The 25510-nt window shown below is 37.5% G+C and overlaps 1 protein-coding gene across 1 annotated transcript in view; it reads left to right on the top strand.

Annotated features, from left to right (window-relative positions):
* CABCOCO1 (ciliary associated calcium binding coiled-coil 1) overlaps window positions 1-25510 on the top strand; it is a 159193-nt gene that overhangs the window by 20576 nt on the left and 113107 nt on the right. Inside the window, exons 2-3 of the mRNA XM_051982611.1 lie at window positions 13174-13277; window positions 15199-15368. Coding sequence (XP_051838571.1) covers window positions 13174-13277; window positions 15199-15368 — 274 coding nt within the window. The remainder of the gene's footprint in view (window positions 1-13173; window positions 13278-15198; window positions 15369-25510) is intronic.

Genomic DNA, 25510 nt, shown 5'->3' with positions numbered 1-25510 from the left:
GTATCTCCAACACCAATACATGTCTTGAACAACAATAGCTGTTTAATACATTCTTACTGAATTTGTTCAAGAATTTATTTGACTTGTTTACTCTCCAATTGAAAAGACACTGCCCTTTCTGTTCCTTAGAAAAGTAGATGTTAGGGAAGCTCATTTGACTTCTATTCATTGGGCAAGTTTGTGGGAGAAGGAAATGAGATGAGTAAGAACACATAGAAAATAATGTGGGTGATTTGGGGGAGTTTAGATGAATAGTATAGATCAAAGTTTAAATTCAGAGAGGAAACATTGGGGACTAATTTGGGGATCTGAAGGATCTCAGGATACAGATAATGGATGAAATTCTCCTTTGGAGCTGAGGGAGAAATAAAATATAAAATTCAAGAAAACCAAAGAAGATTATGGAGTAGAACCTGAAGAGAAGAGCTCAACAATTTGGAACTATGCTCAAAAAGTTGTCAAACTGTGCATACCCTTTGATCCAGCAGTGTTTCTACTGGGCTTATACCCCAAAGAGATACTAAAGAAGGGAAAGGGACCTGTATGTGCCAAAATGTCTGTGGCAGCCCTGTTTGTAGTGGCTAGAAACTGGAAAATGAATGGATGCTCATCAATTGGAGAATGGTTGAGTAAATTGTGGTATATGAACGTTATGGAATAATACTGCTCTGTAAGAAATGACCAGAAGGATGAATACAGAGAGGACTGGCGAGACTTACATGAACTGATGCTAAGTGAAATGAGCAAAACCAGGAGATCATTATATACCTCAACAATGATACTGTTTGAGGATGTATTCTGATGGAAGTGGATCTTTTTGATAAAGAGAGCTAATTTAGTTTCAATTGATCAAGGATGGACAGAAGCAGCTACACCCAAAGAAAGGACACTGGGAAATGAATATAAACTGCTTGCATTTTTGTTTTTCTTCCCGGATTATTTCTACCTTCTGAATCCAATTCTCCCTGTGCAACAAGAAAACTGTTCGGTTCTGCACACATATATTGTATCTAGGATATACTGTAACCTATTTAACATGTATAGGACTGCTTGCCATCTGGGGGAGGGGGTGGAGGGAAAGAGGGGAAAAATTGGAACAGAAGTGAGTGCAAGGGATAATGTTGTAAAAAAATTACTCTGGCATGGGTTCTGTCAATAAAAAGTTATTTAAAAATAAGAGAGAGAGAGAGAGAGAGAGAGAGAGAGAGAGAGAGAGAGAGAGAGAGAGAGAGAGACTGACTCAAGAAGGAGAAGGTAATTGGCAAGGTAAACAAGAAAATGTATATTGGACAATTGGAAGATAAATCAGATTGGTAGATGGGATTTGTGAATGAGATTATTGGTAAAATCAGAAAAGAGGTTGATACAAGGGAAGGTGAAATGTGGATGAGGAATTACTTAAAATAAGGAAAGGGAGATAAATAAGGTTGTTGAGTTTTTAACAAGTAATAACTGGCCATAAGGAACTTAAGATGTTTAGAGGTGAGGTGTAAATACTCTTAAGTAAGTGAGAAAATAGACTAGGATTCAAATATCAACCAGTATAAGGCATAAGGAAAATAGCATAGTAACTCCTAGAGTATGTCATGTTTATACTGCTCTTGGTATTCTTAGTCTAGGTTATCTTCCGTCCAGATGAGAAGTTGAAGGGATTCAAATTAGGGTTTTCTACACTCCAGGTTTTTGAAGACAACGAAGTGTTTATAAAGGAGTAATGCCTTAATGGACAAAAGGGAGGAGCCCTAGAGTAGAGAAGAGGTGTGTTGACCCTTGTCAAAATGGAGAGTGAAAATATATTATGGTGTATTGGAGGAGAAAGATAGAAGAAATAGGAGAAAGGGAAAGAAAAAGCAAGTTATACACTCGTTGAAAACAAATGTGAGGCTCTTCTTGAAGTGAAAGGACCTGGATATCAGAAAATAGCTGCTTTATCATCCACAGAAAGAATCACAGAAATAAAGAAGAGATGGAGCAACAGGGGTCAGAAAATGAAAGAGATTTAGGAATCAGTGTTTTTGTTATCGAGGCAACTCTTTGTTAACAAGGGAATGGTTTTGTTTTTTATTTTATTTTTGTCTTCTCGTAGTAAAGAATGTAGTATATAAAAAGCCCTGCGATTTCTAGTGATTTACACAGGTACAAATAATGTTGCCAAAGGGAAGCTAAAAATATCACCAATGATTGTGCCATCTTTGACAAGAAGCTGACAACCAAAGGGATATAGGTTGTGTTTTTCCCATTGCAAGGGATGCATAAGAGAGGAACTATTAAAAAGTTGGCATTTGAGGATAGGATCTGGACATTTAGATAATGGTATAAAATATAAAGTTGATAGATTTTTCACCAGAGATGAAGCCAACTTAATAAAAGCTGGTAACAGAGTACTTGCTGGGTGTCTTGAAATTCTAATGAAAGACTATAAACTAAAAACGACGATAGGAGACTGGCCTATGTCTACAAATCACCCAAATTAGATGGCATTCGAAAAAGGAAAAACAACTGGTTAGACAAACACAAATCCATAGTAGAAAAATGCCTGGAAAGAAGATGGTAGCAAATTCCCTGACCTCATATGTCTATATAGATACAGCCTCCCAAAGTTTAGGCAATAAACAAGAAGAATTAGAAATTCTAATTCAATTAGGAAAATTTGGTCTCACAAGTACTACTGAGTCTTAGTAGAATAAAATCCATTAGTGGACTCTGGCTTTAGGTGGATATCCCTATTTCAAAATAAAGAGTGTACGTAAAAAGGGGGCAAGAGAATTGCCTTGTAAATTAAACCAGAAGGGAGTATGGTGGAAAGTATTTGGGTGAAAATAAATGAAAGGAGAAATATATGCTATTGTATATTTTAGACTGGCAGGACAGGAGGAAGAAATAGATGATTTAGGAAATGTTACAAGTTCTATGTAAAAGTATATCATAGTAGTTATGGGAATTTCGGTTTTCCTGACATATGATTCTCTCTGTCTCTCTGTCTCTGTGTGTGTGTGTGTGTGTGTGTGTGTGTATGTGTCTTTGTCTCTGTCTCTGTCTCCGTGTCTCTGTCTCTGTCTCTCTGTATGTGTCTGTCTGTCTGTCTGTCTCTGTCTTTGTCTCTGTCTCTCTCTCTCTTGTTTCTATCTCTCTGTGTCTCTCTGTTTTTCTCTTGTCTCTCTGTCTCTCTCTTTCTCTCTCTGTCTCTCCCCTCTTTTTGCTTCTCCTTGGAATGGAAAATGAAGCTAACAGGACCAGGGGAAGGAGGACGAAGACATGAGGAGCAAGTAGAACATTTTGCCCAAAACAAAGAAGGACTAAAAGAGTAATGGAAAATCAGTCTGGAAAAATGGGTGGCAATCAAATTGTCAAGACTTTTAAATGCCAAAAAGAAGAATTTGTACTTTCTCTTAGAAGCAATAGGGAACTTTCAAAGCTTCTTAAGGTTTAAGTAGCCTCCTGGCATTCTACAGGCAATTCCACCCTCTGTCTAGTCTAGCCTCTGGACATTCTCTCTGGCTGTCCCCCATGCTTGGAATGCTCTCTTACTAGTAACCTCTCTAGCTTCCTTTAGGTTCTAACTAAAATCCTACTCCTACGGGAAGCCTTCCCCAACCCCTCTTAATTCTAGTGCCTTCCCTCTTTTAATTACTTCCTTTCTCTCCAATATATAGCTTATTCATACATATCTGTGGTATTTTGTCTTCTCCATTTGACTGAAAGCTTCTTGAGAGCAGGAACTATCTTTTGCCCCTTTTTGGATCCCTCTTAGAACAGTCCCTGACATAGTAGGCACTTAATAAATGCTTATTGATTGATTATCGATTTTCCTCCCTGGGTCTTTGCTTCCTGAATGATAAAATGAAGGGATTGTGAGGGCTGATCTCTAAGATTCCTTAGGGCTCAAAAAAATCTACAGCCTTCTAGGCAGACCATCATCAAAGGCAGTTTACTACTCCATATGGCCTTTTACTTTTGTAATAATGGTAGTTTACTTCTGGGGATGAGAGCACTGGGAAGAATAGAGCCTGTACTCAACGAGACAAAAATATTAGTGAATTTTCTCAAACACCGTAGGGCCGTAACTATCTCCCAAAGCCTCTCTTTTCGGTATCAAAGGGTCCCACCCATTTGATATTGTGCCATTTGGATCGGCAGGAGAGTGGTTTTCTCTACCAAACTATGATTGAAAGAAACTGATTCAGCAAAAGCAGCCTTTAGAAAGTAGACATTTATGGGAGGTAAGTGGAAGCTTCTTCCCAGAGGAGCTTTTCTCCAATGAAAGCAGTTTTTTGTTCACATTTTCTGTACATTTCTTTTCCTTTCTCCTCACTGGTGAGGGTCTCAACTGGCCTTCTCTTTCACACTCCAGCCAAACCCTGACAATCTTCTCATCCCTGCTAGCTCTAGCTCACCACCAGGTCTGAACCCTGATAAAGCTACTCCGCCATTGTTCCTGAAATAATGGACCCATTGGGGATCTGTTTATCCACGACTCACTCACTTTCTTTGTAACTTTCCAGACTAAAGTATTCTTCCTGACCAAGCTCCCCAAAGTGTATGAGCTCTCCCTATTAGAAGGAGGGGGGGAGGGAACAAACATTTATTAAGCACCTACTATGTACCAGGTACCCTACTAACTTATTTAATCACTGCAGCAACTTTTGTGAGGTGGGCTTTATTACTGTCCCTATTTCACAGCTGAGAAAACTGAGGCAGAGAGAAGGTAAGTGACTTGGCCATTGTCACACAGCCAGGAAGAATCAGAAGCTTTGAACATAGGACTGAGATATTCAACAGCAGCTTCCTAATTGCCAGTCCAATGCTCCATTGAACGGGCCATCGAGCTGCCTAGAATTAGAATGCTACCTCTTGTGAATAGGAACTGTCTCATTTCTAATTTTTGTACCCCCAGAGCTTAGTACAGTGCTCGCTACATAGTAAGCATTTAACATAAGTAAATGCTTTTTTCATTCATTCATTTCCCTAACATTTGCCTTCAATTAATTTGTCGTTTGGATTTTATGCCATTTGTAATATTTCCTCTGTGGATCAATGATTTCATCTAGCCCTTCCTTGGCTTACATGGCATCAGCTTTGTGCTTTCTGACATTGGAATTCTGCCTTCTACATCTGTGAATTAATTATGCCATTGGATATGCTTGGGCTTGTTTTCATTTTAATTGTATGTGCTACAATATCTCCAAAGGCATCATTTCATGTTCAGGCTGATTTAGGGGAATATTTCTTCATAATATTTTACTGTTAGAGACCAGATGTTTGAAATATCATTAATCCCAGAAACAATGCCACACTTGGAATGGAAATGCACAAAGCATTAATGTTCTTTTTTTTTTTTCTGGGAAGGATGAGGGGCTGGGGGAGTCGGGGCCTGTGATTTTATTGGTTTAGGGAATTCCCAGTGAGGAAACTCCTTCCACCGACACATAGAAGTACCTACTCTACCCCATAACACCTTTGAGAGATACCTCTGGACCTGAGACATTATTAGAATCCAAGGTTTAGAGCTGTACGGAATGAAGAACTGAAGTCTAGAAAGGTGGAAAGCATTCATTGTAAGACCATGAGGTTATAGATTTAGAGTTAGAAGAGATCTCCAAGGTCATCAAATAGAACCATCTCATTTTATAGATGTGAAAACTGAGGCACAGAACTTGTGCTGGGATTCGAACTCAGATTTTCTTGACTCCAAGGCCAGCACCCACTCTGCTTGCCCACAGTTACCTAAATTGTAGATGGAAGCGCTGAGTTCTGAAACTAGGTCTTCGGACTCCACACCTTTTATTCTTTCTACGTACCAGGCTGACTTGCTCAGGATCACAAAACCAGAATGTGTCAGAGACTCATTGTCCATTAGCATCATCTGCCCAAGATAGACATCCAGCATAATGGCTAAGTAAGCATGTCACTGCTGAGTGGCAGCCTATGCCAATAATTCTCATTTTTCTGCCATTCTGGGTACCAGTTCTAGAAGAAATGGTAGCTTCTTTTTTCAGAAGGAATATCTAGTCCCCAAGTTCTCACATTTTTTGGATCATCTCCCCAACCTCTGTCTCCTGAGGAGAGTTGCTAATTTCTAAAATATTACCTTTGGCTCTAGTCTAAGATTTTTGTCCTCAGAAGGGGAAAAAAAGGGGAGGAAGTTGTTCTTTTTTAATAAAATGCATTCAATACCCCCAAATAAATCAGATATTAGATAGGTTTGTTCCCACTCAAAAAGTAGAATGCTAAACATAAAAACATAAATGAAAGTGTGTATTACAAAGTGATTAAAACAAAACACAGTAACTTATCACTCCAATTATAACCATTTGGGAGACTTATATTCAAGCTTCATTGGGACAGAAACTATCCTTGCAGTGTTGCTCATTAGCCATCTTTTATTTTGCCTTTATGAGCATAGTCTGATCAAACGCCAAATGTTATATTCTTTCTCGGGCTCCCCTCCCCAAACAGATCTTTCCCTTGGTTCCAGACCATCACTTGTACTGCTGCTCCTGCTGCTACAACTTCCACTTGGATGATATGGCTTCTCTCCAGCATTCAAAGGCCTTACAGGATCTTTTAAAGCTCACAAAGTTGATGCTCAAGGAAGAAAACCCATAGGAGAGGCTGGGGCCAGTCGGGGACCTTTGTACAAACCCAGCTGGTTGAGTCCGCGGTCCACATCCAGCCCCCACCATTGTGTGAGGGGAAAGAGAGGCTGCTCTTCTCTTCTTCAATGAGCTAACATGTTGTCACAGAGGGAGCTTTAATCCAAGATGGCCTCCAACCAAAAGCTGTTTCTTTATGTCCAAGGAACGGTTCTATTTTCTTTCCACTTTCATAGTGTTGAACTCGTGAAGGGGATATGGAGTATTGACCAAAGAAACACTCACAAAGATCCCATTATTTTAAAGCTCCCAAAAGTCCTTTCAGCACTGAGCCAGGACTAATAAGCATTTATTAAGCACCTACTATCTACTAAATAACATACTAAGTGCTGGGAATACAAAAAAAGATATGATCTCTGATCTCAGGAAGCTCATAGTCCAGTGACCAGAAAGTTTCTTCAGCTCCAAAGGCTCAAACAATAAGACATTTTGTCCATGTATTCTCTGGAATTTTCCAGGGGAGTTTAGAGCACACACTTTTTAAAATAACGATAATAAGTATTGGCTCTCCATTTAACTATGTAGCACAATGTGGACAATATCCATTCTTCCACTGTTTGGTTTTACCTCTATGGAAAGTTAATCACCATAATTTAATTAATTGTGGGTCTTACTTAGATGGCACTGCCTTGTTCCAGATCTTGATTTAAAAAATAATAACAATAATAATAGGGACAGTTAAATAGTGCAGTGGATAAGTATTGGCCTTGAAATCCGGAAGATCCGAGTTCAAATTCCTCCTCAGATACCTACAGTGACTCCACTTTAATTGCTTCTCTAAAAAACCAAAAAGAAAAAAAATAATAGCCAACTTTTATGTTATACCTACTATGTACCAGGCACTATACTGTGATTTTAAAAAAATATATTATCCCATGTCGTCAGCCCTGGGAGGTCAGTTATTATTATCCCCATTTTACAGCTGAGGAAACTGAAGAACACAAGTTAGGTGACATGCCCAGAGTCACACAGCTAATAAGTATTTGAGGTTGAATTTCAAGTCAAGTCTTTCTTACTCTAGGTCTGGTATACTACCTACTATGCCACGTAGATGTCTCTACAATAATGTGTTACTGTGTTTAATAATATTCATATAGTGCTTGCTATGTGCTTGGTACTTTTGATCCTCACAACAACCCTAAAAAAGAGGTGCTATTTCCCCATTTTAGAGATGAGGAAACTGAGGCAAACAGTAGTTAAATGACTTGCATGGGGTCAAACAGTAAACTATTTGTCTATATCTTGATTTCCAAATTATAACTTATATTCCTAATATTTCTCAATGTGATCATTGATTTCTGGTAGCACATCACCATCATGAAAACTGGTCCTACTCCTCTAACTTTTTTGATAGGAACAAAATCATATTTATTTATAACTTTATCAACACAAGAGATTAAGGAACACTTGGTAGTAATACACTAGAAACTGATAATAATTCAGTAGAAACAAAATGAAGAAAGAAATTGTAAGAGCACACATTTAGAGTCATGTGGGACTTTTATGGTCACTTCTTGTCTCTCCTAACTTGCAGATGAAGAAACTGAAGCTCATGTAAGAAAAATAATTTGCTTGAGGTCATGCAGTTAAGATGCAGAAGTATGATTCCCACCCCTTTCATGGGATTATAGTATCATGGAATCATAATTTAGAACAGGGAGGTTACTTTCGAACTTATCTAGTTCAACCCATTCTCTCTTTTTAAAGATGAGATCATTGAGCCCCAAGACTAGGGAAATGACAGACTTGCCCAATATCACGAATCTAATAAGTGACTGAGTCAATATTCAAGCCCATGCCCAAATCAACAACTCCATTTCCATGACATGGTGACAACTCCTAAAACAAACTGAAAATTCAATTCCATCATTACTGCATCAAATATTATAAAATAATAGAAAATCGGCATCATTGTCTGTTCCAAGAAGCTTAAGAAAAATCCTTTTCCTGATTATAATTTGGACTAAGAGAGTATTACATGGTAATCCAAACTGCGTCGAAGGGTTGATTTCATGTAACCAAAAGTCAGATAAAAAATAATATCCATCATTTTAATAAAGCTTTTGCTTTTCTTCTTTTTCTTTCATGTTGTTTCTAAACTCAGCTCACCCTACGGTACCCCATCTCAAATTAACAGTAATTCCAAGAGAAAGCATATCTAATTCTGAGCTTTATAGTTCACTTTCAACATTCTCTGGCTTGGACCTACATTTGGAATCTTGACTTGAGATTTCTTTCAAAGTTCATCAGAAAAAACACAACAGGTTTCTGTAAATGAGCCATCTTGGGATACCAGACTCCAGTGAGTCCTGATGTTGGGGGAATAATCCAAGCCCAGTGAGGTGGTAGAAAACATTTAGGTACAGCTTGAGTAGGTGGCTCCATAGTGAGTAGGGCTCAGGCATGGAGTCAGAAACACCCAGCTCCTTGAGTTCAATTCCTGCCTCAGACACTTAATAGCTGTGTGACCTCGAGTAAGTCACTTCAATTTGTCTGCCTCAGTTCCCTCATTTGTAAAATGTCTGGAGAAGGAAAAGGCAAAGCACTCAAGTATCTTTACCAAGAAAACCCAAATGGGGTCATGAGAAATCAGGCACAACAACAAATAGCCTAGTTTGGAACAGTTATGTCCCCACTCCAAAGGACAAGGGCAAATCACAAAACTAGCTACAATAGTACCTTGAAACAACCATTACAAGTTTAACTTTCTTTCATAATTCATTTAATTTTTACAATTAAGTAAGTCAATAAATATAAGCATCTGTTAGGTACCAGACCCTGTGCTAAGTACTGGGGATAAAAAAGGAGTAAAAAGTAGTTCCTGACCACAAGGAGCTTATAATCTAAAGGGGAAGGTGACATATAAATATATACAAAGTAAGCAGGATGCTAGATATGCAGGAAAAATAGCAAATAATGAACAGAAGAGAGGGGTTGGGAAAAGCTTCCTATAGAAGAAAAAGAAAACTACTTTCCCTTCTAATAAGAATATCAGTCTTGTTAAAATATATTAGAGGATGCACACATATATTGTATCTAAGATATACTGTAACCTATTCAACATGTAAAGGACTACTTGCCATCTGGGGGAGGGGGTGCAGGGAGGGAGGGGAAAAATCGGAACAGAAGTGAATGCAAGGGATAATGCTGTGAAAAATTACCCTGCCGTGGGTTCTATCAATAAAAAGTTATTTTAAAAAAATAAAAATAAAATAAAATATATTAGAGGAAATAAATTAGTCAAATTACCTTAATGCTATTTCCTTTTTTAAATATAATAGAGAAAAATGGTTTCCCAAAAGGTGGTCTTCAAGGAAAAATCATGTTCCAAAAGGGACTACTCTCCAGATACAGATATAGTCTGTGCTATGTTGTTTTCAGTCATTTTTCAGTTGTGTGTTTAACTCCTCATGACCTCATTTGAGATTTTCTTGGCAACGATGCTGGAATGATTTGCCATTTGTTTCTTTAGCTTTTAACAGATTAAGAAACTAAGGCAAATAGGGTGAAGTGACTTGCCCAAAGTCGCACAGTTAGTGAGTATCTGAAGCCAGATTTGAACTCAGGAAGATGAGCTTTCCAGATTTTGAGTCCTGTGCTCTCTTCACTGCATCCCCTAGCTGTCCAATCTGTGCTATATTAGCATCAATAATGGATGTCACTAGGAGACATAGTACATAGGGCTCAGCCCTCGGAGTCAGGAAAATTCGAGTTGTAATCCAACCTCAATCACTTACTAGCTGGGTGGCACTGGACAAGTTGTCAGCCTCTCTGATCTTCCCATTTCCCCTCCATATATTAATGGAAATCAATACCTGAAGTACGTACATTCCAAAATTATATGAGGCTAAAATTAAGCTATGTCTGTAAAGCACTTGTGCCTGCTGTTAATATCTAAGCTACCTCAGCGGTGGAGATTTCCAAACCAGAACTTCCCCAGACTGATGAAATCCTACGTCCAGGGTGGTTCAATGAAGAAAGCCCTGGATTTGAGGATAGAAGACCTGCCGCTGTTGGGCAAATCACCTGTTCTTTCTGGGACTCAGTTTCCTCATTTGTTATATGACAGGATTAGACTAGGTGACCTATAAGATACTTTCTAATTCTAACCTTATGAATCTGTGGCTCAAATCGTTTCCCTACCCCCTACAAAAAAAAATAATAATAATAAATAAAAGAATATGTCAGAGTTATTTTATATGTATTGATGTAAACCGTGCTGCTGACTTCAAGTCAGTTAACTTGATATTATTTATTGATTATATTATAACTTGATATTATTATTGATTATTATTTAATCAATTAACATATATTAAGCACCTACTCTGTGCCAGCCCCTGTGCTGTTCTGGGGATACAAAAACGGTTTAAAAACCGTCTCCACCCTCAAGAAGCTTCCAATCTAAGGGGAGAGACGGCATGCTATAGAACAAATATACAACACCAAAATTTTCCATATCATACTTGCTATTATGCCTTTGAATTGTTTATACTTGGACTCAGTGGACTCAGGAGGATGATGGAGAAGACAGATTGACAAAGTGGCACTGGATGATTCTGAAACAAAAGGGAACAATCATCTTTTCCCCCCTCACCAGGAGTGTGTCTGATGGACATTGAGGAGGAATCTGGAAATATAAAAAAATCAAACACTGGAACATCCAGAGTTCAGTTGAGGCTGGATCTGCCTTCCTTGGACTTGATTTTTTGAGTTTTTAGGAAGGGGACAGGATCACCTGGGGCTGTAGCAGTAACCGGCTGCTGCCAAAGGCACAAGTGATCTATGACCTGGATCACATGGAACAGCACAGAGACCATGGCTAGTGTTGCCCTGTGGCTGCGGTGACACACAAATGGGACGAATCATGTGAGAGTGACTCATGTTGGAGACCAGTGGAGCAGAAAAGATGCTGATTCTGATACGAAGAGGGGGCCAAAAGATGAGAGCTTTTTATGCATAGTGAGGGGATTGTGAATGGGAAGAACATTACTTCCATGCTCATTCTTTCCATCTTCCTTTTTTCCTAATTCTTCATTCAGAGTCAAGGTAAAGAAGTTACCTTAATTATTTTGCATGAACGCATATTGAGTGTCTCTAAGTTATCCCATGATATCTGGGAAGGCAATCAGGAGGAGGTTTAGGAGACAGCTGCACATTAATCCTTCCATATAGGGATGTTCAATCCATTTTTATATCTTATTCTGTAATATTTTCATGATACGATACTAGATTCCATCCTTTGATATTGGTAGCCAGAAATTACTCTTCCATCAAGAGGCCATTCCTGATTCCACAATTTTGTTTCTCCATCTCTAAGCTAAGAATCTTGTTCTTTGTTTTATGTATACTTGTGTGTTATTTATTTAGCTGTAAAATAAGCTGGAAAAGGAAATGACAAATCACTCTAGTATCTATGCCAAGAAAATCCCCAATGGGGTCAAAAAGAGTTGGCCATGACTGAAAGATGACTGAACGACAGCAAAAATCTGCATATGTGCTCTCCCATTAGAACATAACTCCTTGTAGACAGTAATAGCTCACTTTTGTAGTTGCATAGTCATTATCCCTCATACTGTTTGGCACATAGTAGTTGAATAATATGTGCTCAGTGATTAGTTGATTAATGGGAAATAAAGCGTGTAATAATGTCATACTAAACTCTCTGATTCTATTATAGAGATAGAACTAAGAGAAGGAAGCCCAGATAGGATGAAAACTCAGGACCTATATAAAGGTGATAGATTTCATATTTTAATATTTTCAGACATGTCTCCTTTTTTTCAACCCCTTAGATTGACTTGAAACCCTGTCATCTGCAGTTAATCCAGACTACTGAGTACTGACAGAACAGGGGCTTCTGTTGGGGGGAAGTCTGGGGTCTTGGTCGGTTGTGTGCCATCTCTAATGCAGTTTTTTTTGAAGACCAAGATCCACTTAAACCAAAAAAACTGACAAGCTCATGATGATTCAAGACAGCACTACCTTGTGGACTTCTCCGATATTGCACTCCCTTTTTGGAAAATTAATGCAACGTCATGTTGATTTCCAGTAGGCGAAAAGAAAGTCCATACTCAAACCCCACAACCCCAAGGGTCCCTGGAGTACTTGGAATGGAGGGGAAATAATCATAAATGTCACAGAAAATCGCAACATACTTTTAAGATAACGAATAAGCAAAATGAAGCAAAATGAGGAGGGTCAATGATTTGCTCAAAGCCATATGGTTAGTCAGGGTCCCGAGGAAAGGTTGTTCTAATTCTCAATTTATGATTCTCCCAGACTGAAGGTTCAGAAGAGTAGTATCACATAAATCCAGGATTAATTAAGGGGATTCCTGTTCCAATTAGTGTAAAAATAGTGCTTTGGAGATGTTCTTTTTGCTTCCTGAAGGAGTAGATCCAAACCAACTACCATTAGCTCTGTTTGGGGGTATATGGATTAAGTCTGTGCAGTACTTGATAGCAGAACAGACTGGATCCAAATGGTCACTAAAATCATCTTCATCGTTGTCTTCTTACAGAAACCGTCTGAGAAAGTACCGTCTCCGAAGTTCCTGACTTCAGATTTCCTTTCAGATGGCCAAATCAATGATTTAATAAATGAAAACATACATGGAGTTCAAAAGTGAGTATTCTGACAGTACAACTCAACCTAGTAAGCTTCCCAACAAAGGAGAGAACTGAATAGTCATAGTATTAAAGGTTATCTAAAATAATCATTTAGTTCCATTCAGAATCCTTAGGCTCTTTGCCCCTATAAGAACGTTTAAACACACACACACACACACACACACACACACACACACACACACACACACATATAACATAAAGCATTTTGCCACAAAGACTGCAAAAACTTGTTAGATTTTTTTCTATTTTATTTTTTAACAACTGGAATCCATTGAGATGGAATTGATCACAAGCATACTTTCTGCTAGGGTTCCTGAAAGAAATGAGAGCCCTCGAGTGTCTCTGCTATTCCATAGAGGTGCACAAAGGAAGAGAATATGATCATGGGAAGAGTCCTGGACCCATAGGCAAGAAACCTGGGCTGCTGTCCAGGATCTCCCACTGCCACTCAATTCAACAAATATTTATTAAGCAATTTCTTTGTGGAAGGCCTGATGCCAGATGCTGGATGTATGAAAATCAAAAATTAGCCATTGTCCAAATGTTTTCACTTGTTTTCAATTTCTTCCTTTCTAAAAGAAGGGGATTGGGGCCTAAATTTTCTTCCATTTCTGAAAGAATATGAGTCTAGGAAGCAGGGAACTCACCTGAGCCAGTTAGATCATGAAAAGAAATAGAGATTGGTGAAAGTTGACCACAGATTGGGACTTTGCTTGTGTTTGAGGTGGTGCTTCACTTCTGAGGAAGATTATGGTTCCCTTGAAAGAATCCAAACTACCTCATCAATTGTTTCAGCTTTTTTTCTTCAAGTTTTCATATTCCTTCCACTAGAGTTAATTCCCAACTTTGAAAAGAATCCAAATGAATCTAGTGTTGTATTTTTTTAATCAATGAATGCTAATTGTACAACTACAGTCATGTGTGGATCTGTGCAATGATTTTGATGTTTAAAAGGGTTTTTTGTTCTAGTGATAACTAGTAGTTTCTACACCTGAGGCAAGTGGCAGCTACATGTATATGTGGGAGGATTTGAGGGGGTGTGGGGAGTGTCATACAGACTCACCCATGATCTAACCTCTGGGCAGAAGAAGCACATTCTAGATAACCACAAGGTTTCTGAGCTGTTAAAAATGAGGAAGGGCCCTTGAAGGAGTGCATTCCTTCTGCCTTGAAGGTTGGCGAAGGCAAGGAAAAAAGGGCCCCTGAGACAAAGCTGCCATCCTACCACTTTCAGGATTGGGGAGGCAGAGTCAGGGAAGGCAGAGGAGAAAGTGTTCCCCAGATAATGCTGTTCATACTTACTCAATTTCTTGTCCTGAAGTAAAGACTCAGTTTCCACCCTAATTGTACCCTCTAGTTATCAACAAACACTTGTTAAGTGCTTGCTGTATACTACCAGGGTTTTTGCTCAAAAAGGTTGAGAATTATTGTCAGAGAAGATAAGTTGGGACAAAGTTTTAATTCCTAGGATCCTACATTTAATACTGAGAAGGCATTTAGCCCAATATGATCATTTAACAAATGAGAAAAAATGCATTCCAGAGAGATTAAATCACTTTTCCAAGCTTGGTAGGAAGGGACAGAAGTCAGATTCAAATCCAGCCCACTCTTTTTCCACCTTAGTATAATGCCTTTGTTTCAATCACACTTCATCCCTTCATATAGGAGTATCTGCAAATTTGTTCTCCCCTCCTCATTTTGATTAGAGTTTTCTTGGACCCTCCTAATTCTTTAACCCCACCAAACCTAGAACGGTGAGTACTGAAGGCATTAAATGCCAGTCTCCTTGGCTGGGACCAACACCATGCCGTCTAAACCCTACAGGGCCCTTCCTTTTCCAGCTCCTCTAAGAAACATCAGTTGGACTCTATCTATTAGGGCGAGATTTAATTTCTATGATTTTCTTTTAACTACAGAAAACTGGAAGAGTTCTTAGACTTCCACAAACTTCCTACTTCTCTAAGAGAAGCCATTCTGCTTGATTATTACACATCCGGATTCTGGTGGGCCAAAGGCAAGAACTTCACCGTTCCCCAACTGTCCAAATTTATGTCTTTGCTAGAGAAGCTGCTACACAACCTCCAGAGTGAGTAGACCTGCCTCTTTTCTTCAAAGGAGCTGAATATTGGCCCATCTTCAGAATTCATTGTTCTTAAGTAATAGCTCATTTTATTGAAATTTCTTCATGAAAATGATATCATTTACCCCCTAGGTATAGCTGAAATGTGGTTCTTCTCTCAAGGAGTAATAAAACTCTGGATAAGATTTAACAGGAGAAAAGTCATCTTTGAAATCAATTTTGTGTAAAAATTTGGATTCCTCGCTCCCCCCATCTGTCTGACAGTTCAAATTTGCTCATTTTGTTTCTGTTTTTGAGCTCTTCTCAACTAAGTGTAATTTAGAAGGGTTATTGGTGTATCTCAGGATAAAAGATGCTGAGTTCTGCCTGGGTCCTCCTAGAGTCCTTGGAAAATGGTCCGACCAGCTGGGATTATGTAATAAGAAAGTTTGCAGAGCCTTTTTTTTTATTATTATAGCTTCTTATTTATAAGATATATACATAGGTAATTTTTCAGCATTGACAGCTGCAAATCTTTTTGTTCCAACTTTTTCCCTCCTTCCCCCACCCCTTCCCCCAGATGGCAGGTTGACCAATACATGTTAAATAGGTTAAAGTATAAGTTAAAAACAACATTAAGTATACATGTCCAAACAGTTATTTTGCTGTACAAAAAGAGTCGGACTTTGAGATAGTGTACAGTTAGCTGTGAAGGAAATCAAAAATGCAGGCAGGCAAAAATAGAGAGATTGGGAATTCTATATAGTTGTTCATAGTTATCTCCCAGAGTTCTTTCGCTGAGTGTAGCTGGTTCAATTCATTACTGCTCTATTGGAACTGATTTGGTTCATCTCATTGTTGAAAAGGGCCAAGTCCATCGGAATTAATCATCATATAGTATTGTTGTTGAAGTGTATAATGATCTCCTGGTTCTGCTCATTTCACTCAGCATCAGTTCATGTAAGTCTCTCCAGGCCTTTCTGCAATCACCCTGCTGGTCATTTCTTACAGAACAATAATATTCCATAATATTCACATACCACAATTTATTCAGCCATTCCCCAACTAATGGGCATCCACTCAGTTTTCAGTTTCTGGCCACTACAAAGAGGGCGGCCATGAACATTCTTGCATATACAGGCCCCTTTTCCTTCTTTAAAATCTCTTTGGGATATAAGCCCAGCAGTAACACTTGCAGAGCCTGCTGATGCAATGAACAACTGAAAGGGCTTTAAAATCACCTTTCCTGAAGATATTTATAAAGTAGGGTAGACACTGATCATCTCCCTTTTAAGTGCAGATCTGTTTTGAGAGAAAAAATGGACTCAATGAACTCCTCAGCTCTTACTAGCTCAGTTGGAAGAAAATATTGTTACCCATTCTCCTGTTAATAGGGCCTGAAGCATCTCTGCCACTGAAGTGGGAGGCAGAGGATGACCGCCGTTTCTATCCCATACATTCTTATTGCCTCACTCTTGCATCCAAGACTAAGCAAGTATTGGCCATTGGGGTTCCATCCCTTCTAAGTTTTGTAATGGATAGTCTTGGAATCAGTAAGATGTAAGTTCAAATCTTGCCTCTGCAGTCCATGGCAGAGGGATTCTGAGTAAAACACTTCACCTCAATAACCCTCAGTTTCTTCATCTGAAAATGAGAGTTTAGAAAAGTAGATTCAATGATCTCTAAGATCTTTTCTGGCTCTAAATATATTATCCCATAATAATCCTTCTTTGGACCTCATTTTCCTTATTTATAAAGTAAGACACCTGAGTTGAAATCCTATTTCTAACCTATATTTCTTGTGTGAGTTGCCTTCCTTTCAACCTCAATTTCCACAGCTATGGGATGAGGACCATAATAGCAGTAGTTGTGACATAGTGACATAGGAGACTGGGATGTGGTGAATAGCAGATGACACCCACAGAGTGTGACCTCTTCCAGGACCAAGCCTGACTCCGATTTGTCTTTGTACACAGATGGTCCCCTCTCATGATTAGTCTCTATCCCTACACCTCAAAATTATTTTATAGCTAATTTGTATGAATTGTTTTATTCACTTCTTTGTATACATGGTTCCTCCCTTCCTCTCCCAGAAAAATATAAAATCCTTGAGGGCAGAAACACCTTTTGTTGGTTGTTTTTGTTTTTTGCTTTTGGAGGGTTTTTTTTGGCACATGTTTAGCCTAGTGCCTGGAACATGCAAGCATTTAGCAAATATTTGTTGAATTAAATTGAATCAAATAGAAACCTCTGCACAGTACCTAGCATATAATAGGCACTTAATAACTGCTTATAACATTGAGCAGAAATGAAGTGAATCAAATTGAATCCCCAGAGCCCAGCTTGGTGGCTTACACATGGCAGTAGCTTAACAAATTCTCGTTAAATTAAAGAAATGAATTTTTTAACCAATATTCAATAGTTATTAAGTGCTCACCATGGGCAAAGCATTGAATTTGCATTAAATCACTTTTTTCAAGAAAAATACAACTTCCTTTTTTTGTTTTACCTTCTGTGCCAGTCCTTAAAAGTAGTTCAGTTCCAAGATTAAATAAAAACAGATCTCTATCCAGTAATAAGCCATTGGTATCTGGGCACTTTAAGATGTCTTTAACCAAAGCATTAGTTTCTAAAAGTGATATCAGAAAGTGAAATTCATAGCTCTAAAATCATCAATTTTTTTTCCCCTACAATTACAAGAAGTGACCACTGGACTGTGTTATGTTCACTTTAGTATAAATTATAGCAAGTTCTCAGCTTTAGCAGCGTGAGTAAGTCAGACATTAGATGGACAAGAGATAGAAGGCTAGAAGTCTTATAGGCCTTTGGTCCTTTCAGAAACACAAATCAAATTAGTCTGTCATCAGGATAAAGACATAGGAAAACTGTGTGAACTGGAAAAGTCCCATGTCTAGACAAAGAAGATTTTGACCCAAGTTTAGCTTTTCTGTATGTAGGAGATCAAATCTACAATAACAAGGGGGTGTTTGAGAATTTTCAAAGAAAAACCTACTTATATAAGTTATGTCTATATTTCAGGCAAAAGTCGCCCTTAGCTCTGTCAATGCAGACAATGAATTCAATTTTCCATTGTCATGTTCTCATCACCTTGGCAATGTCTATTACCCAGACTTTTGTCTATCCATTACTATTTGACTTTTGTTTACAAATAAATAAATGCTCCTTGTAGTGAAATAAGGTCTCTCTAAGAACAATAGATTGTGTCCTTGCCGTGTACCTGATAAGTCCATCTATAACATCTTCATCTCCTGACATCATATACTTCCTTCAAGAACCAGATTAAATATTAGCTTCTCTATGATTTTTTTAATTTTCTTGCCCTTAAGATTATAAAGGAAGTTGTATGTTATGGGCCAGAACTCTGAACCTGAAACAAAAGATTCTTACAAGGCTCTAAGTCAGTGGAATTGATAGAGACAATAGTTATCTAATTTAGCGTGGTTCAGGATGATTGATTTAATCCTACAAGGAGATGTTATGGGCCAGAACTTGAAACAGGGTACTAAGTAGAATTGAGGAGACAGTGGTTAAATCTAGTTTAGCATTGATTTAATCCTACAACAAATAATGGTTTCCTAGTGATGTAATGATTGGTTTGTACTCAGTGTGGGGCATATAAGCAAGAAGCCTCAACCAGGGAGATTGAGACATTCAGAGACAAGTGGACAGAAGGCTGTGGAGGCTGGAGCACAAGCCCTTAGACTCAGACAGATTCATCCCAGGCCACATCAACTTGGTGGCAGGCTCTCCTCCTTCATTTTCCCACTGAAACCAAGATTCCCGAAGGCCTCCAGAAACCTAACTGAGCCCCAAGTGAAGGAGATAGGACTTTGAAAAAGATAATAAAGGATTTGGACTTTAACTCCTGGCTGCACTTGTGGTGATTACAGAACTGAAACAAAGGCTGCTCCCAGAGACCCCAAGAAAACCTCCACAGAGAACATTACATTTTAGAGAAAACATTACAGTTGTACTATTACATTACAGTAGCCTGAAAAAAAAGGCCAGTTCTACCTCTTATTAGTTGTGTCAATGGGCAAGGCATTTCTACTTTCTGAATTTCAATGTCTCATCTCAAAAATGAAGGCATTAGACAAATGACATTCAAGGTCCTTCCAGTTTGGTTCATTCCTTCCATGATCTTTTTTCCTTCAGTAGGACGATGAAGGACCTCTCTCTTTCTCTCTCTTTTTTTTATTATAGCTTTTTATTGATAGAACATATGCAGGTAATTTTTGCAACATTGTCCCTCCCTCCACCTTCCTCCCCTAGATGGCAGACAGTCTCATACCTGTTAAACATGTTAAAGTATATCTTAGATACAATATATGTGTGCAGATCCATAAAGTTCTCTTGTTGCACAAGAAAAATTGGATTCTGAAGGTAGAAATTACCTGGGAATAAAAACAAAAATGCAAGTAGTCCACACTCATTTCCCAGTGTTCCTTCTCTGGGTGTAGCTGATTCTGTCCATCATTGATCAATTGGAACTGAATTAGATTTTCTTTTTGTCGAAAAGATCCACTTCCATCAGAATACATCCTCATACAGTATCGTTGTTGCCGTGTATAATGATTTCCTGGTCTCACTCATTTCACTCAGCATCAGTTCATGTAAGTCTCTCCAGGCTCCTCAGAAATCACCCTGCTGATCATTTCTTATGGAACAATAATATTCCATCACATTCATAGACCATAACTCATTCAGCTATTCTCCAATTGATGGGCATCCATTCATTTTCCAGTTTCTGGCCACTAAAAAAAAGGCTGCCACAAACATTTTGGCACATACATGACCTCTCTCTTTTTAAAAATAAAGTTGTAATTGCTTTTTTTCACTCTACTATATAATTATTATATTCCCCCAGTATCTCTCTCCTTCCCCCTTTCCAGAAAGCCATCCTAGTTGGCAAATAATCTTTTTTTAGAGACAAAAAAGAGAGACAATCAGTATAACTATATATGTATATGAATACATAGGAAAAGTCTGAAAATAGATGCAATGTATGTCATTTATGGAGCTCCCATTTCTACAAGGGTGTCCTCTCAATCTCTTCCTTTGAACCATTCTTATTCTTTGTAATTTTACATTCGTTTTTTTGTTTGTTTGTTTTCTTTGTTTGAGTATATGATTTTTGGGGTTTTTTAACATTATTGTAGCCACTGTGTGTATTGTTTTCTTTTTTTTTTTAATAATTTTTTTATTGATAGAACGCATGCCAGGGTAATTTTTACAGCATTATCCCTTGCATTCATTTCTGTTCTGATTTTTCCCCTCCCTCCCTCCACCTTCCTCCCCTAGATGGAAGGCAGTCTCATACCTGTTAAACATGTTAAAGTATATCTTAGATACAATATATGTGTGCAGATCCATAAAGTTCTCTTGTTGCACAAGAAAAATTGGATTCTGAAGGTAGAAATTACCTGGGAATAAAAACAAAAATGCAAGTAGTCCACACTCATTTCCCAGTGTTCCTTCTCTGGGTGTAGCTGATTCTGTCCATCATTGATCAATTGGAACTGAATTAGATTTTCTTTTTGTCGAAAAGATCCACTTCCATCAGAATACATCCTCATACAGTATCGTTGTTGCCGTGTATAATGATTTCCTGGTCTCACTCATTTCACTCAGCATCAGTTCATGTAAGTCTCTCCAGGCTCCTCAGAAATCACCCTGCTGATCATTTCTTATGGAACAATAATATTCCATCACATTCATAGACCATAACTCATTCAGCTATTCTCCAATTGATGGGCATCCATTCATTTTCCAGTTTCTGGCCACTAAAAAAAAGGCTGCCACAAACATTTTGGCACATACATGACCTCTCTCTTTTTAAAAATAAAGTTGTAATTGCTTTTTTTCACTCTACTATATAATTATTATATTCCCCCAGTATCTCTCTCCTTCCCCCTTTCCAGAAAGCCATCCTAGTTGGCAAATAATCTTTTTTTAGAGACAAAAAAGAGAGACAATCAGTATAACTATATATGTATATGAATACATAGGAAAAGTCTGAAAATAGATGCAATGTATGTCATTTATGGAGCTCCCATTTCTACAAGGGTGTCCTCTCAATCTCTTCCTTTGAACCATTCTTATTCTTTGTAATTTTACATTCGTTTTTTTGTTTGTTTGTTTTCTTTGTTTGAGTATATGATTTTTGGGGTTTTTTAACATTATTGTAGCCACTGTGTGTATTGTTTTCTTTTTTTTTTTAATAATTTTTTTATTGATAGAACGCATGCCAGGGTAATTTTTACAACATTGTCCCTTGCACTCATTTCTGTTCCAACTTTTCCCCTCCCTCCCTCCACCCTCCTCCCCTAGATGGAAGGCAGTCTCATACCTGTTAAACATGTTAAAGTATACCTTAGGTACAATATATGTGTGCAGATCCAAAAAGTTCTCTTGTTGCACAAGAAAAATTGGATTCTAAAGGTAGAAATTACCTGGGAATAAAAACAAAAATGCAAGTAGTCCACACTCATTTCCCAGTGTTCCTTCTCTGGATGTAGCTGATTCTGTCCATCATTGATCAATTGGAACTGAATTAGATTTTCTTTTTGTCGAAAAGATCCACTTCCATCAGAATACATCCTCATACAGTATCGTTGTTGCCGTGTATAATGATTTTCTGGTCTCACTCATTTCACTCAGCATCAGTTCATGTAAGTCTCTCCAGGCTCCTCAGAAATCACCCTGCTGATCATTTCTTATGGAACAATAATATTCCATCACATTCATAGACCATAACTCATTCAGCTATTCTCCAATTGATGGGCATCCATTCATTTTCCAGTTTCTGGCCACTAAAAAAAAGGCTGCCACAACGCACATACACGACCTCTCTCTTTTTAAAAATAAAGTTGTAATTGCTTTTTTTCACTCTACTATATAATTATTATATTCCCCCAGTATCTCTCTCCTTCCCCCTTTCCAGAAAGCCATCCTAGTTGGCAAATAATCTTTTTTTAGAGACAAAAAAGAGAGACAATCAGTATAACTATATATGTATATGAATACATAGGAAAAGTCTGAAAATAGATGCAATGTATGTCATTTATGGAGCTCCCATTTCTACAAGGGTGTCCTCTCAATCTCTTCCTTTGAACCATTCTTATTCTTTGTAATTTTACATTCGTTTTTTTTTTTTGTTTTGTTTTGTTTGTTTGAGTATATGATTTTTGGGGTTTTTTAACATTATTGTAGCCACTGTGTGTATTGTTTTCTTTTTTTTTTTAATAATTTTTTTATTGATAGAACGCATGCCAGGGTAATTTTTACAGCATTATCCCTTGCATTCATTTCTGTTCTGATTTTTCCCCTCCCTCCCTCCACCCCTTCCCGAGATGGCAAGAGTCCTTTACATGTTGAATGGGTTGCAGTATATCCTAGATACAATATATGTGTGCAGAACCAAACAGTTTTCTTGTTGCACAGGGAGAATTGGATTCAGAAGGTATAAATAACCTGGGAGGAAAAACATAAATGCAAGCAGTTTATATTCATTTCCAGTGTTCTTTCTCTGGGTGTAGCTGCTTCTGTCCATCTTTGATCAATTAAGGCTCTTTTTATCAAAGAGGTCCACTTCCATCAGAATACATCCTCAAACAGTATCGTTGTTGAGGTATATAATGATCTCCTGGTTCTGCTCATTTCACTTAGTATCAGTTCATGGAAGTCTCGCCAGTCCTCTCTGTATTCATCCTGCTGGTCGTTCCTTACAGAACAATAATATTCCATAACGTTCATGTGTATTGTTTTCTTGACTCTGCTTACATCTCTTTGCATCAGTTCAGACAAATCCTTTCATATTTCTCTATATTTGTCACATTGGTTATTTCTTACAGCAAAATAATATTCCATCATATTCACATATCATAATTTGTTTAGCCATTCCCTAATTAATGGTATCTTCTTTGTTTATAATGTTTTGCTATCACCAAAAAAAAAAAAAATGATGCTGGAAGTATTTTGGTGTATATGAGAACTTTCTTCTTGGGACATGACTAATCATAGAATCTCTAAGTCAAGTGGTGTGGATATTTCAGACACTTTGCCAAATTTCAAATTGCTTTTCAAGCTATTTTTTTCCAAAATTTTTTCTAATTTTTCCAAAATGGTTATACTATTCCAAAAGACTCATTATGGAAAATGCCATCTACATTCAAAGAAAGAACTATGGAGTCTGAATGAAAATTGAAACATACTATTTTCACTTTTTTTTGTTTTTTTTTCCTCATAGTTTCCCCCTTTTGTCCTCATTCTTCTTTCACAACTTGACTAATGTGGAAATAAATTTAGTATGATTGCTCATGTAAAACTATATTGAATTCCTTGCCAACTTGGGGAGAGAAGAGGAGGAAGAAAAAACTGGAAATCAAAATCTTATAAAACCAAATACTGAAAATTATTTTACATGTAATTAGAAAAAATACTATTAAATAGGAGGAATGGCTGTACCATTTCATAATTCCATCAAATGTATTAGTGGACCCATCTTTCCAGAATCCTTTCAACATTGACAATTGCCATTTTTTGTCATCTTTACCAATTTGTAAGATGTGAGGTAAAGACCCAGGATTATTTCAATTTGCTCTTCTGTTATTATTAATGATTTGGAATATTCTTTCATGTGATTGTTAATAATTTTCAGTTCTTTTGAAAATTTTGTCAATATCTTTTGACCATTTTTGTATCATTCTTATCCACTCTTCCTGTTCTATCGTGCAGCATATTCTTAGCCTGTTCAGAAGCCTAATTCCATTTTTGCTTTTGTTCTTTTCATATTTCTCCTACTCAACAGTTTTCTAAAGACAAGGACCAGTTCTCAGTGACCAGTCTGGTTGTTTACATATGACTCACACCTAATAAATGCTTAAGCAAATGTAAGCTACTAAATTTAGGCCAACAAGTAGATTATGTAAGCAGAGGGAATTTTGTAATACAACATGTCTTTTGAAAGACATGTAAGAGGTCAAGTGATGGTTCCATTGTGTTCCATTCCTAGTAAGACCACATTTATTAGTAATGCATTTGACTGTAGTTGAAATATTTTAAGAAAAATATTGTTAGAGCTATAACAAATCAGTATCATTTTTCTCTACCAAATTTCAGTCTAAAAATACTTCAGTAGACAGTGTCTTCACATTCTTCCCCCAATTACCTTTTTATAAGGCTAGAGAACCTACAGTTATTAAGGTAATAAGTTTTTTTTACCCCCTTAGGGTTCTTTTTTTTGTAAGTGGTCAATAGAAATACTGGTGATTGGGGTCCTGTTAAATAACTATACAAGAAAAACTCCTTCCCCAACTCAAGGTTAGAAGTAATATCTTTGTTTTTTGTTCAAACTTTGTCAGAGCAATCAATCACTAAAGGCAATGTTCCTTTTCCAAGGAAGGAATCCATTTTAAATCTAACGGTCCTGCCCTATTCGTAATAATAATAAGGCACCTCTTCAACCTACTCAATCTGATTAATTGGGGAGGAGGGTGTCAATCTTTCATGGGTACTTTATTTATTCTGAAAATAAATGAGGGAGAAGGAAGATATAATGAGTCCCTTTCATTTTTAACAACTAGAAAGTGTCAGCTGTCAATTATATTACCAGAGTTTGTAAACAGGTTGTAGTATCCATAGACATTTACACCCTAAGGATGGCTATCATGATGGTGAGGAAGCCAGAGACTATGCTTTATCAGGCTTATTTGAATAAATGATATATTCAAATGGAAAAAGAAAAATTTAGAGAGATCATGATAATTTTTTTTGCTGTTCAGTCATTCCAATTGTGTCCAACTCTATTTGGGTTTTTTTTGGGCAAAGATATTGGAATGGTTTGCTTTTTTTTCTAGATTTATAGATGGGGAAACTGAGGTAAATAGGATTAAATGACTTGCATGATGTTATAGAGGCAACATAGTTGTGTCTAAGGCTGGATTTGCACTCAGGTCTTCCTGACAGTAGAGCCAATGCTTTATCTACTATACCATTCACTGCATAATCATCAAACGATATTGAAAGGATTAAAATGTGATCAGTCATTTAGTCAGTCAATTAATTATTGTTTTCTTTAAGTTCCAATTTCTGAGCAAAGTACTAAGGATACAGAGGAAGTAAAAAAAAAAATCCTTGCTCACAAGGAC

This window comes from Antechinus flavipes, chromosome 2, assembly GCF_016432865.1.
Source record: "Antechinus flavipes isolate AdamAnt ecotype Samford, QLD, Australia chromosome 2, AdamAnt_v2, whole genome shotgun sequence".
NCBI classification, from domain to species: Eukaryota; Metazoa; Chordata; class Mammalia; order Dasyuromorphia; family Dasyuridae; genus Antechinus; species Antechinus flavipes.
This window is presented reverse-complemented; position numbering and strand designations above follow the sequence as displayed.